This window comes from Miniopterus natalensis, chromosome 2 (assembly GCF_054644295.1).
Source record: "Miniopterus natalensis isolate mMinNat1 chromosome 2, mMinNat1.hap1, whole genome shotgun sequence".
Taxonomy (NCBI): Eukaryota; Metazoa; Chordata; class Mammalia; order Chiroptera; family Miniopteridae; genus Miniopterus; species Miniopterus natalensis.
In genome coordinates this window covers 35287091-35304223 of record NC_142082.1, presented here as the reverse complement: position 1 = coordinate 35304223, position 17133 = coordinate 35287091, and the positions used below count along the sequence as shown (strand labels likewise).

Below are 17133 nucleotides of genomic sequence, written 5' to 3'. Positions count from 1 at the left end.
GGCTGAAAGGCTGGCCCACAGGCCGTGGGTTGCCCCATCCTGTACCTGGGTCCTTCCTTAGCAGCAAACCTGAGGGCAGAGTGACCATAAACTGCTATTCTGTGTGTGTTCACTTTGGACACTAAAGACGAGTTCTTCATCTCAGTAGAAAATAGAGCACTTGATTAAGGTGTGATATAATTGCTTCATGAGAGAGTTTGCCCTGAAAATATCTTTTCGGCTTTTCTGAAGTGGGCTGCATGCTTATTTGCATTAGCACCACATGTTAATCTCCTGAAGGGCCCTGTTCTGCCAATGAGAGGACAAATCGCTGTTGTTTTGCTCTCGTGCCTGAGGAGAGCTCCCTACTTCGCTGTGCACTGTTGCCATAGTAACTGAAACAGTTTTTTGAAAATAGGGAAGGAATCTCTCTGGGCACTTGGGAACTTAGTAAAGTGAGAACATAAGTAAGCCTCAATTATTATAGATGCTGGCATAAATACCTAGTTATTAATAGTCATGTGCATGGTTGAAATTTGTAGGTGAATTTTAGTGTCTGTTAGGGAGGTGGGGGAACCAGTGAATGGCTCTAATCTTTACTCTAGTTGCACAGATTCTTCCATGAACATCAGAATTGTTATGTGAGCTCAGACCCATGGGCCATACAACAGAGAACTCAATTTTCCCCAGTATATAACCTTAGAAGAGGCCATGCCCCTCCAACCCCCTCAAATGATTGAAAAGATGGACCCAAGTAGAGGAGTCTGCCAGGAATCTGTCATATAGCTGTGGATCTGTGTAAACGTTCCTGTAAAAAATTTTTATTTTCAACCTTTATCTGATCTTAGAGTAAGTCATTTTAAAAGAATTTAAAGGGCCATATCATTTTTATTGGTATCCTAAATAGAAATTTATTGATATATTATTTTTAAATGATACTCTAAGTGTTTTCTTTTTATTATATAGACAAATAAGAATTTATCAAAATTTGTTAGAATTTGTGGAGGCAATTTCTAAAGGTCAAGGACACATAAAGGATGATTCTTTTTTTCTGGTTCCAAAACACCACTTTAGTCATAACTGCACTTGAATGCAGCAAAAAGTATTTTTGAGTAGCATTTGAGTGGAAATGTAAAATGATCCGGCCACTGTGGAAAGTAGTATGATAGTTCCTCAAAAATTTAATATAGAATTACCATATAATCGATCAAATAGAATTACTAATTCCACTTCTGAGGATATATCCAAAGACATTGAGAGCAGAGACTCCAGCAGATGCTTGAATACCAGTGTTCATGACAGTGTTACTCATAATAGCCAAAGGTGGAAAAACTCATATTCATTGATAGATGAATGGATGGGTAAATAGGATGGGACATATGCATACAAGAGAGTATTATTCAGCCTTGAAAAGGAAGGAAATTCTGACACGTGCTACCACATGGATGATTCCTGAGGACGTTAGGCTAAGTGAAATAAGCCAGTCACAGAAAGATAAATGCTGTGTGATTCCAGTTCTGTGAGGTACCTAGAGTAGTCAGATTCATAGAGACAGAAAGTAGAATGCTGGTTGCCAGGGGCTGTGGGGAGGGGTGAATGGGGAGTTAGTATTGAATGAGTGCAGGGTTTTAGTTTGGGAAGATGAAAAATTCTGGAGAAGGGTGGTGGTGATGGTTACACAATGAAAATGTATTTAATGCCACTGAATTGTATGGTTAAAATGGTAAATTTTATGTTACGAGTATTTACCACAATAAAAAAATGTCTGACATGGCAGGGGAATAAAATGATGGAATATAGGTCAACTCCAGGTGGATAATGCTGATCTTCAAGGATTGACATGATGGGTAGACTGTTTTATCATTGCTCACAAGAAACCATTCTGAAATTTCCCCAAAACTTTGGGTCTCCAGCCCCTTCTACGGCCACCTTCACTCCTTATATCATATCTCTTTTCTGTAGAAGGTCACTTCCTGAGAATTGCAGGGACTTCCCTTCACCTTTGTGCTTCTTCTCCCAGGGATCTGACCCCCTAGTGGACACTAGTTACCTAGTGATAACTAGCATGAGATCTGGGGCTGAAAGCTGCATCCAGCCGACAGGCCCCACTTCCTGACCTGTGTGTATTGGCGTGAAGTCCTCCCTTCCCAAGTCACCAATGTATTTTGAAAAGCCTGTCAACGTTTTTTGACAAAAATAAATATTACATAATATTACAATCTAGTCACTATTTAAAAACTCCAGTTGCTAGATAAACACATTTCACCTAAATAAAAATACCTTTGTTAAATAGGCCAACAGTGAGTTTGGTCCAGCACTTGTGAAAGTATCTGATATACAGGGTTTTAACTTGGAATATGAGCTCATTTTAACCTCAGAAGCAAAATAGCATAAATTTGGACACTTTGCTGAAGCATTGATAGGTTCTTGGCAAAATAGAGGTGGGATTCATTGGTATGTGTTACCTTGGGATTCTGTCTCTGCTGCCTTCAATGTAGTCCTTTCTCAAGGTTTGGCAGTTTCCCTTTGGGTCTAGTTTGTAGATTGTTTTTATCATAAAAGAGTTTGTCAGATACTTTTTCTGAATCTTTTGAAACGATCATATGATTTTGTGACAACTGTAAATTGAGTCAGATTGGCTCCAACTAAGGGGGAAATGTGACTTTTGGAAAAGACATAGAGTGGGTAAGATTCGGCAGTATACCCTAATGGGAAACACCAGACTTGGCCACAGCAAAGCTTAACTGATGGAACTGTTTTGTTACCTGAGGGCTCACGGGCCGTCAGAAGCTACTGAGTTGCAGTAAGGGCACAGTCTTTCCCACAGCTGAATCCCTCACTGTATTGTGCTGAAGACAAAGAAAGTTCCTGAAGAGTCTGGAAGTGAAGGAGGAGAGAGAAGATGGAAATGAGGAAGTAATGGAGAAGTTGGCAGGGGCACACATTAGAGCACTCCAATTAAACGTTGGGTTCTACATAGATATCCTGCCTAAGCTGGCTTGAAATGTAGACAGCCTGATTCAGATGTGCCAAAAATATAGTTTCATTTTCTATTCTTAATCTCATTTTGATCTGAAATTTCCATTTCTACGCATTGGTAGGAAAAAAAATACCTACAAAACTTGACTATTCAAATGACTGTTTCTTTTGGTTTACTTTCTCATAAGCACAGTCAATATTCAGTTTCAGGACTTCTTTCTGGGTGGCAGGGGGTTCAGGGAGAGCCTATATAATAACTTCCGGCAGCTTTCTCTTTGGGCTCTGATGAAGAGTAACTCACCTCTCTTGGCCCTTGGCCTCTGTTCTCTGGCGCAATTCCAGTGGTCGGTGGACTCATGGTCTGTCCCCTGGGTGTAGATGATGCACGAGGTTTGTCTGCAGGCTTTGTTTGTGGTTCTGCTCTCACAGGCGCTGCTTAGGGTGGAGACTCAGCAGTGTCCATCTTCTGGCCCCCATCCGGGTGTCCACCTGTCTCTCTGACATGGAGTCTCCTGCAGGCACAAGGCGGAGGAATCACGTAGAAACTCCTGGATCTCTTGCACGTCCTGGGGGATTGGGAGCATCCTGCTCTATCTAGCACCTCCTGTACCTAAACAACCATGTTGCTGTGTCTCCTCTCCTCCACTGTCTCCATGAACTTCCCTTCCAGCGTTTGAAATGGGAAGTTGGCACAATTATTTTTTGCTTTCAGCTCGTCCTCAGCTTATCTTGGGTGTTTTGTCACCTCTCTATCCACCTTTGCTACCTGCAGGTTCCTGGGATGGGGGATTGGGCCAGGCAGATTTTAGAAGTCCCAGAGCCTAGGCCTCTCCTCAGACTAATGACATCCTCCCCCAGTCTTATCACTCGCACTCTCACCCTCACCCTCAGAGCTTCTCTCAGCTTCTGAAGGGCTTTGGCCCTGCCAATGGCAGGGACTTCCTTTACCCAAGTCTCCCATCCTTTCCCACTTTGCTCCTGAGAGCTCTAGGTTCAGGCCATGAAACTGTTGGAAATTAGACGTCCTTCTCTGTCAAAAAGGCACGTTTATTATCTCACTATGGACTTGATGTAAAAATCTAGTTTGAAGCTCTAAGCTCATCAAGGACTTCTTGTCCACCCCCCATAATCCCCAAACCTTTGCAGTGATGGCTACTGATTCAGTGGGTGGGGAACTCAGAGCGTCATGATTTCCAAGTAAGGAAACTACCACTCCTCTTAAAATTACCATTCCCCAGTCGATTGATTAGTGGCAAGCTGCATAATTGGTACCCAGCTCACCTGCCTAAATCTGGCAGGATTACATTCAGCAACTGTTAATGACCAACAACCCAAGTCCTTTCTAGGATTAATAAAACACTGTTGTATTTACAGACCCTGGTGCAGAGGTTCTCATCCTTGGCTGCACTTCAGGGTTTCCCTGGAGCTTTAAAGAAACACCGATGCCTGGGATCACTGCAAGGCTCAGGTTTAATTGGCTTGGGTGTGGCCTGGGTCTCTTTCTTTTTCTAAGTTCCCCAAGTGATTGTAATGTGCAGCTGAAGTAGAGACCTTTGTACTACCTCTCAACTAAATAAACAAGCCACTAATTTGAGTGTGGAAGTCACATACTAAATTGTAGATGGTAAAATAGACATTAGCGTAGTTGATGATCACTGCTGTTTCTAATATTGTTAGCAGTTGGAGCGTCAATTTTATCAGAAAGCCTTTCTTTAAACATGGGTATTTTTCATGTTTTCTGCATTTTCAGTTATGATCTTACTGTCATAGCATCTGTGTATATATGTGGGTAGCACATGGCTCACTTATACATTTTTGCTGGAGCAGACTTTCCTGCTTTAGGGCAGTGGCTACACATTAGAATCATCTAGTGTTGCAGTCCTCCAGCTTGCTACCCATCAGAATTGGCAGGGAGATCTTAGAAGTCACAGAGCCTAGGCCTCACCTTAGACTAATGACATCAAACTTTCTGTGGCCAGGGCTTTAGGGTCAGCATATTAGAAAGCTCCCCAAGTGATTGCTGTTTGCCCCCAAGTTTGAGTCAACTTATAGCAGTTTCTCAAACTTTCATATGGTAAGCATCCTCTGGGGATTTGTTAATATGCAGGTTCTGATTCAGTGGGACTGGGGTGGGGCCTCAGTTTCTGCATTTCTAACAAGCTCCCACATGACAGGAAATGTTCCTATGAGAGGTGGGAGATGCTCACATGAGAACAGATAAGAGACCAGTGATGCCGCCAGTCTGCAGCAACACATCTCTTAAATGGCAAGGGCCTAGAGAGCTTCAAACCAAAACAAAAATGCAGAACCTGGACCCTGTCTGTTACCTGCGAGTTGAATTTGATTGCAGTGGGTGGGGTCCAGAATTTGACAGTTTTTAAGAGCTCCCCAGGTGATGGTTATTTTGACTCCTAGGTGGAGAACCCCTGCAGCATTGGGGACTAGTTCTACCTCTAGTTATATAAATGGTTAATAAATGGCATCAGAGGGAGGAGGAAAGGGATATGGCCAAAACAAGGCCAGGAGGAGCCCCCTCCAGCCAGAATAACCTCCTGGGTCTGCTGAGGGATGCCTTGTCTTAAAAGAAGTTCCCTTCTGCAGAGAGAATTCACCATAAGGCTACCAGATTTTTTCAGCTCATCTTAAGCCCGTTTTGCATATTGTTTGAATACATTTACGTGTCGACTATCAAGAGGCCCTAACTCCAACTATGTTAAGATAAAATAAAATAAGTTAGATCTTGTCACGTACATTCATACACAGCAGTGCTGAACACAGCTCAGCTAGGGAACAGATTTTGAAACATCTGGACATGGGGGAAGGGAAAGACACACCAGCAGCACATGGAGGAGCTGGGCTTGGGGAAGCCATGACAGACTTCTGCCACCTGCCCAGGGACAGCCCCCTCCTGGGCCTCAGAGTCTGCAACAGAACCTGAAGCCTGACCCTCTCCACACCTTTCTTATTATTGTTCCAGATTTGCCACCTTTAGTCTCTTTTTCCCTCCAGCCTCATCATGTACAGTCTTTAGCCTTCTTGACCTGGCTTGTAGGCCATCCTTTGGTTTTCCTCCCTGGACCTTCTGATTCTTTTGTGCTACCTCCCCATAGCGCTCAGCACAGTGTGGATCAGGGCCACTGCATACAGTTGTGTGTGGAGGGGGTACTCTGATTGGGACACCTACCAAGGGACGTGAGTAGGGGCTGAATTTCAGCTCATCTCCACTCACCAAAGCAAGCAGCATGCTACCTGCAGGAGGGCACGAGGAAGCACCTTTTTCTAATTTGTACAAAGGTATTTGCCACATGTGCCGGTACAGGTCACTCACTGGATGCTTACTGAGCAAGTGCTCAGAGTGAATGGATGAATGAATGAATGAATGAATGAATGAATGAATGAATGAATGAACGAACACATGTAATAAGAAAGTGGAGGCAGTGAGGATAAATAAGAGGCTCCTGTGGTTGTCTAGCTAAAGGGTAGTGAGGCCCTAAACTGGGATGTAAGCTGTGGGGAAGGAGATAATAAATATAGAAGAAGCAACAGGCCATGGGTTAGTTTAAGGTTCCATGATGGCAAAGGAGACAGGGAGTGTAAATGACCTCCTACCTGTAATCACCACTAAAACCTGACTCCTGCACAAGAAGAGTAAGGACAGCATGGTTCTGGATCAGTACTACGCATCCTCTTCTGGAGAGCTGGCTTTGGTTGGGTGGCAAGGTGACAGGAATTGTATGCCTCTTGTGGGCAGGACCCTGCGCTGAGCAGTGTCAGGGAGATGTAAGACCACCCCTCCCTCAGAGAGCTTATGATATCTTTGAGGGTGCTGGATACAAGAAACCTGGTGCAGGGCTGTGCTGACTAGCATCGCACATGGACGACAGGTGTCAGCTGATCATAGCAACTACATGTGCATGCTGCGTTACTGCTGTGCTGCTTCTCACTGAAGAGGACATTGACACTTGGGGTGGTAGTGTGGCTGGCTCGCCATCCCATCTTCTGACTGCTGTCACAATATTGGGTTAAACTATATCAAGTTACCATTTTTGCAGGTCAAACATGGTCAGACATGAGCAATTCGATATATTTCACCCACTTTCCACTATATTAGCTGCCATTTGAGACCTTTTTGCTGTGTCCTCATGTGATGTGAGGGGCAAGGGAGCAATCAGGGGTCTCTTTTATAACGGCACTAATCCTATTCATGAGGACTTCACCCTCAGGACTTCTAATACCATCCCATTGGGGATTAGGTTTCAACATATGAATTTTGGGGGGACACAAACCTTCAGTCTATAGCAATTCCCAAAAGGAATTAGGTCAAATTACTTGAAATGATTGTGTCAAGGAGTAGGAACTTTTTAAAATCTCTCTTTTTTTAACGTCTCTTAAGTGGTGTCATCAGCTGGCTCGCCAGAAAGCTTGTGCCACTTTGATTAACATGAGCCTAGATAGTGGAATCAATCGTTGGTTGATTCTGGTTTACTTATGAGTGACAAATTAATTTAAAGATAAGAGAGTTTAAAGATGATGGTCAGGAAAGGCTCAGGTGGATCTTGAACTGAGTTTGAAGGATCCATAAGGTTCAAATAAACTGAGAGGAAAAACTTTCCCAGCAGAAGCAAAGGTACAGTGGAAACAATGAACATGGCATATTGTGGAGACATCATAATCTTATTTTCCTTAGGTGATAGCTACTTCATGGGAATAGTGGGATATAAATTGAGGAAAGGGATATCAACTGAGATTGAACTGAATCGGGTAGGTAATGGGGAGTTGTTGACAGCTTTTGAGCAGGGGAAGAGATGAGCAAAACATTATTTTCATGATTGTAGAAGACTTTGGGAAACCAGAAACATTTTTAATAGTGGCAGATGATCTTTTTTTAGATGGTCGTCTGTATTAAATATTATGCATGATATAAATGTCCTAGGAATGCTTTGCTCTAGTGCTTAGCATGTGACAGTGGTATGACTTGTCATGCCACAGATGACCATCAGCCATGTCTGGGTGGCCCAGGCTTCAAGATTCATTGTGCTTGGAGATAATAGTGTATAGATCCAATACGGTGGTGAGAAGCTATTTCACATGGAGGAAATCTCAGTGTTCATGAAGCAAAGGTCAGTTACCACCAGGGCAGAGATATCCGCACATTCAAGCTGTCAGAGACGCAGAAAGGAAAGGTGAGAGGAGAGCTGTAGGCAGGGCCCTCTTTCCACCACAGCCATCTGATCCTGTCTTTGCTTGTTACACATGTGGTTACAACAAATCCTGATGAGAAGTCATTTTGCATTTCCTGGTAAATAAAAATTTCATCTCTTTTAATTGCATATTTGCTATTTTTAAGGAAATATATATTGAAAATTCTGGTTTCCAGTGTGAATGGTAAGTGAAAGTGATTGTTGCTATTATATCATTATATAGGGTGTCCCCCAAAAATGTGTACACACTTTAACAGCTGATAGCTCAATTTTGAAAACGAAATGTTTTTTAATAAATACTGCCTTTATAATTATCCAAAGTGTGTGTATACATTTTTGGGGGACACCTTATGTTTCTTTCTTTTGTAAGATAAACCAGATATTTTCAATCAATGAAAAATGATGACAGATATTTCAGACACTCTTCAATTAGCAGACCATAATACATTTTATATTAAATAAAATGTCTTCTAAGACGTGTACACTTTTAAAATCCATGTATATCTCACCATACCTCACATAGCACAGTGCTTAATTGTGAAGAAGTAAGACTCAGACTCAAATCTTAGACTTTATGAAGATTGGCTGCAAGGAGGAATGAGGCACCCACACAGAATCTGTAGGCCCCAGAGAGACAGTGATTTTTCTGGAGATACATTGTCAGAAGGCACACTAATCATGGCAGAATGTTACAACCATTCAAAATATTCGATGGCATTAACTTAGGAAAAAAACAAAAAGAGCTCTCCTGAAGAGTCTGGCTGACCCGGTTTTGAAAAGGATGCTACTGTTAATCCCGGGAGAGTAAACAGGGCATTACCCATTCACTGGGGCTTTAACCTTCCTTACCTGGAGCCTTCATGACATTCACCTCTGTCTATTGTGGGCAAGGCTGGCTTTGTGGGTGTGAGACTGGGTTTAAAAGAGTCTGGTACTTAGTTTGATGTTCTTCTGTCACCATCTTGAAATTCCTAATAGATTTTTTTTTTTTAATATATCTTTATTGATTTTAGAGAGAGGAAGGGGGGGAGAGAGAGAGGGAGAGAGAGAGAAACATCAATAATGAGAGAGTCATTGATTGGCTGCCTCCTGCACGCCCCCGACTGGGGATCAAGCCCTCAACCCGGGCATGTGCCCTGACCAGGAATCGAACTGCTATCTCCTGGATCCTAGGTTGATGCTCAATCGCTGAGCCACGCCCTGCCGGCTCCTAATAAGAGTTTTGAACAAGGGCTCTACATTTTGGTTTTACACTGGGAGCTGCAAATTATGTAACTGTTCCTGTCCTGGTTATAAAAGCTGATTTCACATTCCTTTATCATATATTATGGGCTAAAATTTGGTTTTCCCAGGATCAAGCTATGGACCAGGTGAGGGTGAAACTGTAGGGGCTACGGTGAGCCAAGGGAGCTTCTGGCCAACTGCTCTTATTTCCTCAGGAGGCCAGACTGAGTACAATGGGAAAGGAAGGAAAGCACAGAGTTTAGGAGCAGGCGGGGGGCTACTGGCAGTAGAGTTTCTCCATTAGTAACAACAACAGCTGCTACTGTTCTGCTACGCCCACCGCCACATCAAGGAGCTAATGTCTGCCAGGCCCTCGCCAAGTGGTTTGCGTGCATTATTTCCTCTTTCTTAATCCTCTCGACATCCTGCAACATGAGTATTATTTTTATAAATGAAAAATCTGAAGTTTCCAGTAATTAAGTTGCCCACAATTACACAGCTATTAATGGTCTTTTCTCATTAACTGTCCTTTTTACTCAAGAAGTGGCCAACTATCCTTGTCTGTTATTAAAATTGAACTTGAATCATTTATTTTTCCACTGGAAAAGATTCATGCTTGCATCATTTATATTCTGTTTTTTTACTTTCATATAATTGTAGGTAGTGGTGTTATTTAGGAACTTTTGGATATAAATGTTATTTAGGAACTTTTGGATATAAACTTTACTTTTCCTCCATGGATGATATCTGGACAGTATACTAATACTGGATGGGTTTTTCCAAGAAGAAATAGGTACACAGCCCTTCTTCTCTCAGAAGATTGTGTCACTAAGCAGTGTTATATATTTTTAAAATCTCAGCCAAAATGAAATTTCTTTTCTTGGTTATTTCTGTTATTATTGTTTTCCCAGTTGTTATGTGTGATTGTGTTCTGCCATAATTAAAAGAAAGTATCCATGTTTTCTATTTTAATTTTACATTAAAATGAGGTTTTTCAAAAACTTGTAAACAAATTCTATTTCGGACTAATCCCAATTATGTCTCCTGCAGGAAACCATCTCTGGCAGCCAATGTGCCCAGGCTTGGATATAGTTCCTCATCCGATCACAAGTACATTCCCCGGAGGGCGGTGCTCTATGTACCTGGAAATGATGAAAAGAAGATAAAGAAGATTCCATCCCTGAATGTAGACTGTGCGGTGCTTGACTGTGAGGATGGTGTGGCTATGAACAAAAAGGTAATGATGTAATTTTTCCTTAGGATGGGAAAAAGAAATGGGTTGAAATTTGGTGCTCTCCTGGTAGCATTTGCTCACTCTTTGGAAAGAATCTACTATTCTCCCCTTTTGCTGATTACTTATCTATTCTTGACTCAGCCCTTGTATGGGTTCTGAATGTGTGTGTCTCTTTTCTCCAAGAGAAAGGAAGAATCCAACAAAATGTATTTAAAATCATGACTGTGCATGTATAGATAAAGAGATAGTCACAATTCATTTTACCCATGATATTTGTTAGTTTGGATAAGTGATTTATTCCTAGAAATGTGTAAATTTTTCAGGCCAGTAAGAAGCAATTAGGAATTTATTCCTTTTACCCTGAGGTACATTAAATAGTGGCCTTATCTCTTCTGGGACAAGTGCCAAGAAAATAAAAAACTAATCTTCTACAGATAAATCACCATTTTCCCTACTTAATTAAAGGGAAACTGCCCATGGAACCTTAGGGTTGCCCCTTTTGGCTGACTTCCTCATGGCCTGACCAGAGAAATGAGCCTTAGAAAATGTCCAATCCTAAACAGGTACAAAAGGTTCTTGCTGGGTGGTAGCATAATGGGGGCTTTTCATTTTGGTTTGCTTAACTTTGTTTGCCAGGTTTTTGTAACGAACATGGATTTTTTTTTTAATATTTAGGTGAAATATGTAAATCGCTATAACAATAATTAGCATTTGCATGGAACTTTTTTAGTTAAAAACATGCTTTTGCTTGACCTTTATCCAGTCCCTATACAGTGAGGTGGGTCTGGGAATGGATTGTGGGGCTGGGGGACAGAGGAGCTGACCATCTCAGCTTGTGTCTAAGTGAATAGTTTCTGGTCCTTGGTGAAAAGGGTGGCTGTACTATACAACTTTCTTGATTAATTGCTTTTCTTGGAGATTCTAGCAAACAAATATTAGCTTTAAATTTTTTTTAAGTTGTTTTCTAGCATCTTACTAATGATCAAACCAAGGCTTTCCAAGTATTTGGAAAAAAATTAGAATAAGCATGTGGAATCTAAAGTGTCTACTCAAGGTCTTTGGCATGCACCAAGGAAAACACAATTAATCTTCTTTCTCCCAGAGATTAAGGTAAATCAGCCCTTTCTTGAAGGATATAATGTGATTCCAGTATTCTCCCTTCCAAAACTCACGTAGTGCTCTCTTAAGATTAGATACTAAACTGTAATTCCAGTTCTGTGTGACCCAGGGCAATTCACTTTACTTCTTTCCCTCAATTTCTTATCTATACTGTGGGATAACAAAATCTTCTTTTGTCAGGGACAGGGATTATTAGGAGGAAAAAAATTGATAAAATGCCTGTGAGTGGCTTGATTTCCAATAGGAAATAGATTAGATAAATCCTGCAGTAATCATGATTAGAGGGGAGTGTATTTTAGCATGTAGCACAGTGAGGCACTAGGTGACCAGATAAACTTCTAATTACATTTCTTCACACATCTTGAGGCTATCTTCCCATACCTACCTGAGGCTGTTTCCTGCCATCCAGATGAGTTGGAAATATGGTCTATTATTGCCTCCCATTTCCCTCCTGTTCATCTGTGTTCCTAAGCCATTCTTATACCCAGTGCTCATTCTTATATCCAGAACCTAAGGAAGGAAAGGAGAGAGAAGAGTTTATGATGGGCAAGCTGTGCCCGCCATCTTGGCATCTGTGTCTTCATCAGGGCACTCCAGTTCTCCTAATGCACTTAAACTTCACATTAATTGCTACACACACTGTTTTATGCATGCTGAGATTTTAAATTTCCCTTTCTTATCCACAGAAAGTTCTGGAAAGCCAGGCTAGTACTTGTTAAAAAATTTTTTTTTCTTAAAATTTCTATCCAGTATTTCATTTTATCTCATGTATTTTATTTCATAGCCCTAGCCAGGCATGGTCTTTTTGGATTTTTTATTTCATCATCCAACATTTATATTATCTGAGCAATTGACCAGTATACTGTATGAAACTTTAGCAAGTTTCTGATGGAAATGTTGAAGAGGTTGGAGCCAAACACGCCACTAGAAACTTCTGATCCAATTTATTTAACAAGCATTTATATAGTGCTGACTAAATGCCAGGCACTGCTCTAAGGGTTTTCTGCATGACAACCCAGTGAGGTGATATACTCCTTCTACGCTTAAGGAAGATGAGGCATGGAGAGGCCAAGTTCATGAATCAATACTGTAAATATAGTTATCAACCACACAACTCTCCTAAACTCAATCTTTTCACATGGATATTATAAGAGATTTTTCTCTAGTGCCATTTCAAAATGAAGATACTTTCCCTACCTACCTGTCTAGGAATACTTTCTTCCCCTACAGCTCCATCTCGCCAGAAAAGTGAGGTTAGTTAGGTGAGACTTGATTGAAAAATCCATGTCAGTATCTAGCTGTTATCACCTTCTTTTTGAAGTGATACCATTTACTGAGAGTTTTTTTTCTATGTAAGCGGTGCTTTTATTAAATGCTTCGTTTTCTTATTTTATTGAATCTTTACAGTAAAGTTTTGAAATATGTCCAAGGTCACAGTACCATTAAATGGCAGAACTAAGATTTCTATCTCCTAGAATTTTTGCCAGTGATCAGCCTCAATTTTACCTGTTGACATATTCCATGATTAACTTTTCCCCCCTTTCTTGGAAAGCTAGTGCCTTGACTTCTCTTTCTCGTTTGTCACCTTTGTGTACAACTTGGTTTTTCAGAGATTATGGCAGCAATCCTGTGTTCATATTTGCAGATTCTTTCAGCGTCCTGGGGTTGTAATCCATTTAGACCTAGGGACTTTCATTCATTTGCAATGTCCAGATAAATCTGACACTTCTCACATATCTCATATACTTTTTTCTGTCTTGAAGTTCACCTCTTAATCATATTTTTTATTTGAATATTATTTTTGATGGAGGAGATAGAATAGAGACCATTTTCAGTGTGTTTATTTCATATGAAACACATATTAAACCTTTCATTTCAGAGAATCTAGTTTTATATATAGTTTTGCTAAACTGAACTGTTATTGCCTAATTCAACTTTCTTGGGATTATTAAAATTTAGTCACTTCATTTTATATCTCATTTTATTTTATTTTTCAAAATTTATTTCTTGATTTTAGAGAAAGAGAGGAATGGAGAGAAAGAAACATCAATTTGTTGTTCCACTTATTTATGCATTCATTGGTTGCTTGTTGTATGTGCTCTGACCAGGGATCAAACCTGCAAACTTGGTTTATTAGGAGTTGAACCCACAACCTTGGCATATTGGGATGATGCTCTAACAGAGTTACTGGGCCAGGGCTATATCTCATTTTATTAATAGACTAACCCAGAATTTCATTTGATTGACTCTGTGGAGCATTGGCTCCTAATGAAAACAATAGGAGTTCCCAGAGCAGTTTATAATTATGTAATACCTTTCAGCGGGCTCTAATCCTGTTCTGCTAATCCAGTTTGTGTTTAAGTAGTTCCTTCATGTCAAGGAAGGCACTACTAGCTCACCTTCCCAGGCATGGGTGATGAAAAGACTGTCTCCACTTCCCTCTTACCTTCTCCTCATGGTTAAATGCATGAGGAGATAGATGCAGGACTAAGCCCCTGCTTGCTGGGACACAGTGAAAATAAGCCAAGTAGTCCCAGATTTCTGGTGAATCTCCATGATACTTGGGGGAGCCAACAAGGTAGAAGCGGAGTAACTAGGAGTCCAGGGTTGCTATTTTTATTTATTTACTTACTTAAGTATTTAGTTATTTAAGTTTAAATATGTAAATGTAAACACTCAACATTTAAATGAGTATTGAGTAACTACTGAACTGGGTATCATGGCAAGCAGGAGGGGAACAAATATGGCTGCATGGCCCCTAACCTCTCATAAATCAGAATTAAATTCACTTTTTTTGTTGTTGTTTTACATTGGCCTCTGGAAAATTACCTTACATTCTTATGATCCCAGCAATGCATTAAAAAGTACTTTTGCTGAAATGTATCCATTTTATACTAAGATGGCCCTTTAGAGAATATGATCTGCCATATTGCCAAAAGTAAAGTACCCATTCTTTTAAAAAAAATTTATTGTAAACTTGAACAGAATTAGTATAAAGTTTATTCTTACATATAAAAAGCCAAATAATTATGAAATAAAGCAGCCCCCTAACTATTATTTGATTTCCCCTCTCCAGAGACCATTCCTTTTACCTCTTCTAGCTTATTCTTGGGGAATTCACTCACATATCTCTAAATAATATACTTCTTGAATTTTTCCCCAATTTTAGGCATGATATTGACTCCTTCCTATAGGATTTATTTCTGTCTCCACTATCACCCTATCCCTACTGTGTGTGAGCCATCCCTCAGTTGTCTCAGTAAGACTACATGTAACTTTGATGAGACTAGTATTCAGTATAAAAACAATTTAGAGTTGAACTATGTTATAATAAACTGATTGCCTTTCCTTTTCTGCCAACCTGTTGTTTTCTCTGGAGTTCACAAGTTTAGTTTCCCCCTCCTCCTCTCCCTCTCCTCCCCCCTCCTCCCCCTCTTCCCTCTTCCCCTTTTCCTCCTTCCCCCTTCCCCCTCCCCCTCCTTCCTCTTTTTGCTGGCTTAGTTTTCCATTCAGTTGTCACTCATTTAACACCCACCTCTTCAATGATTGTCTAAATCTCTTCATAATATGTTCAGAAGCATCCAGTATTTTACCAGTTTCATCTCTGTGAAATCTCTCCTTGATTCTCCTGATCCCCTCAAGTCTGGACTGCATTCCCTTCACCTTGCTCTTGTGTTAGATACCTGTTTTCTGTATCCTATGGCTTTGCATCTCTGGGTATGTTTCCTTGTTTGGGTGAGGACAGCCTCAAATAGTTCCTGAGAGAAGGTTTCCCTCTGAAGCACAGAGGCAACTTATATAAACATAAACTCATTTTTTTCTATTTGATTTGTAAAGAGCAGGGATAGGTTAGGAGTTTATGGTCATGGGAGGTCTCATACCATTCGGGAAGTCAAAGAGGAACTCTGAATTGTGATTCAAGAAAGGATTTTCTATAGGAACCTAAACTAACCTGGGCTGTCACTGTGGGCAACTTACCTTGATACCAGCAGTATGGCTCAGTGAAAAGGGTAGGGCACTTGGCAACAGAAGGCCCACTTACATTTCCCTGTTTTAACCCTGTCTAGCTGAACTGGAGCCCTGTCATCTCATGAGCCTCTGTTCCTTATCTGTCCCATGAGATTGGTGATGATGAAACTTGCACTGCCCGCCATAGGGCAAGCTTTGAGACTCAAATAGAAAAGCACTGTGTAAACTCTCAAGTGCTAAATAAATGTTGCTTTTTATTAAAGCAGTAGTGTCATTTTTAAAGGAATAAAGCTTAGAAAATTTAGGAGAATGGATAGTTAGCATATTCCTTAAGATGTCTCTTTCACATAGAGGAACATATTTGATGGTCAAGAACACAGACTTTGGAGCCAAACTGTGTCTGGATTCTGTTAGCATGTCATCCTAACGGTGTGACATTGGGCAAATTACTCCGCCTCTCTGTGCCTCAGTTTCCTCTTCCATGAAAGAAGGGTAATCATGCTAAAAATAATATTTACTCCACAGAATTATATTAAATGGGCTGATTTTTTTAAGTACTTAGAACAGTGCCTGTCACATAGTAAGTGCTATATGCATGTTTGATAAATACGTAAATAGCAGTTGTCTTAACTATACTCCTCGGCATGGGTCTGATGTATACTTCAAGTCTCTGATGATTGTTTACAATGCCAAGGTTTGCTGGTATTGATTTAGATGTTGGATTCCTGCCTGTCATAGGGTAATATATTGGCACAGGTAGGAGTTTGCCAAGTTTGCTGTTGTTTTGACATTCTCCCCCAACTATTGTAGACAAAGAAAAGACTCTAGAGACAGCAAAATACCACTTTTTCTCTCAAGTTCCCTCACAGATTTCTTAACACTGTGGGGCTAGGAAAAGATATCTTAGATCTTATTTTTTTCTTTAGGAAACCAGAGAGAAAATTATCTTTCTTAAGCAATTGACTTTTACTTTGCATTTCTGTGCCAGGTTCTTGAACAGTTCTTGGCAGAAAGGGAGTAAAACAAGGGTAGAGGGAGCTGGCCAAATCTGCCTGTGAGGGCCTGGGCCCCGAGAGAATGATTCGGAGCAAGAGAAGGCTGGGCTGAGGGCTGGTCCTGAGCAAGACTGGCGGGACTTTCTCCGTGTGGGAAACAGAGGCAGGAGGACTGTCATGGGAGGAGAGCTGCCCTCAGCAGAGTGTTCAGCAGAGTGCCTGATTGGAGCAGGGACTCCCTTTCCCACCATCTTCTCTGCCTGGCACAGAACCTGTGGCTGCCAGGAGGGCTGACTTGTCCAAGCTGCCTTCCACTGTGAAAAGCAAGAAGAAGCCATTTGTCCTCTTAGCAATGGTCAGTTTTTCAGAAGTTCCATAGGATCACCCCTCTGTTCTTTGAATGCTTCTGCTCCTTCCATCCGTCTTGGGTACC

General features: G+C 40.9%; 1 protein-coding gene across 1 annotated transcript in view; it reads left to right on the top strand.

Annotated features, from left to right (window-relative positions):
- Positions 1-17133, top strand: part of CLYBL (citramalyl-CoA lyase) — a 106086-nt gene that overhangs the window by 14098 nt on the left and 74855 nt on the right. Inside the window, exon 2 of the mRNA XM_016203838.2 lies at positions 10434-10620. Coding sequence (XP_016059324.2) covers positions 10434-10620 — 187 coding nt within the window. The remainder of the gene's footprint in view (positions 1-10433; positions 10621-17133) is intronic.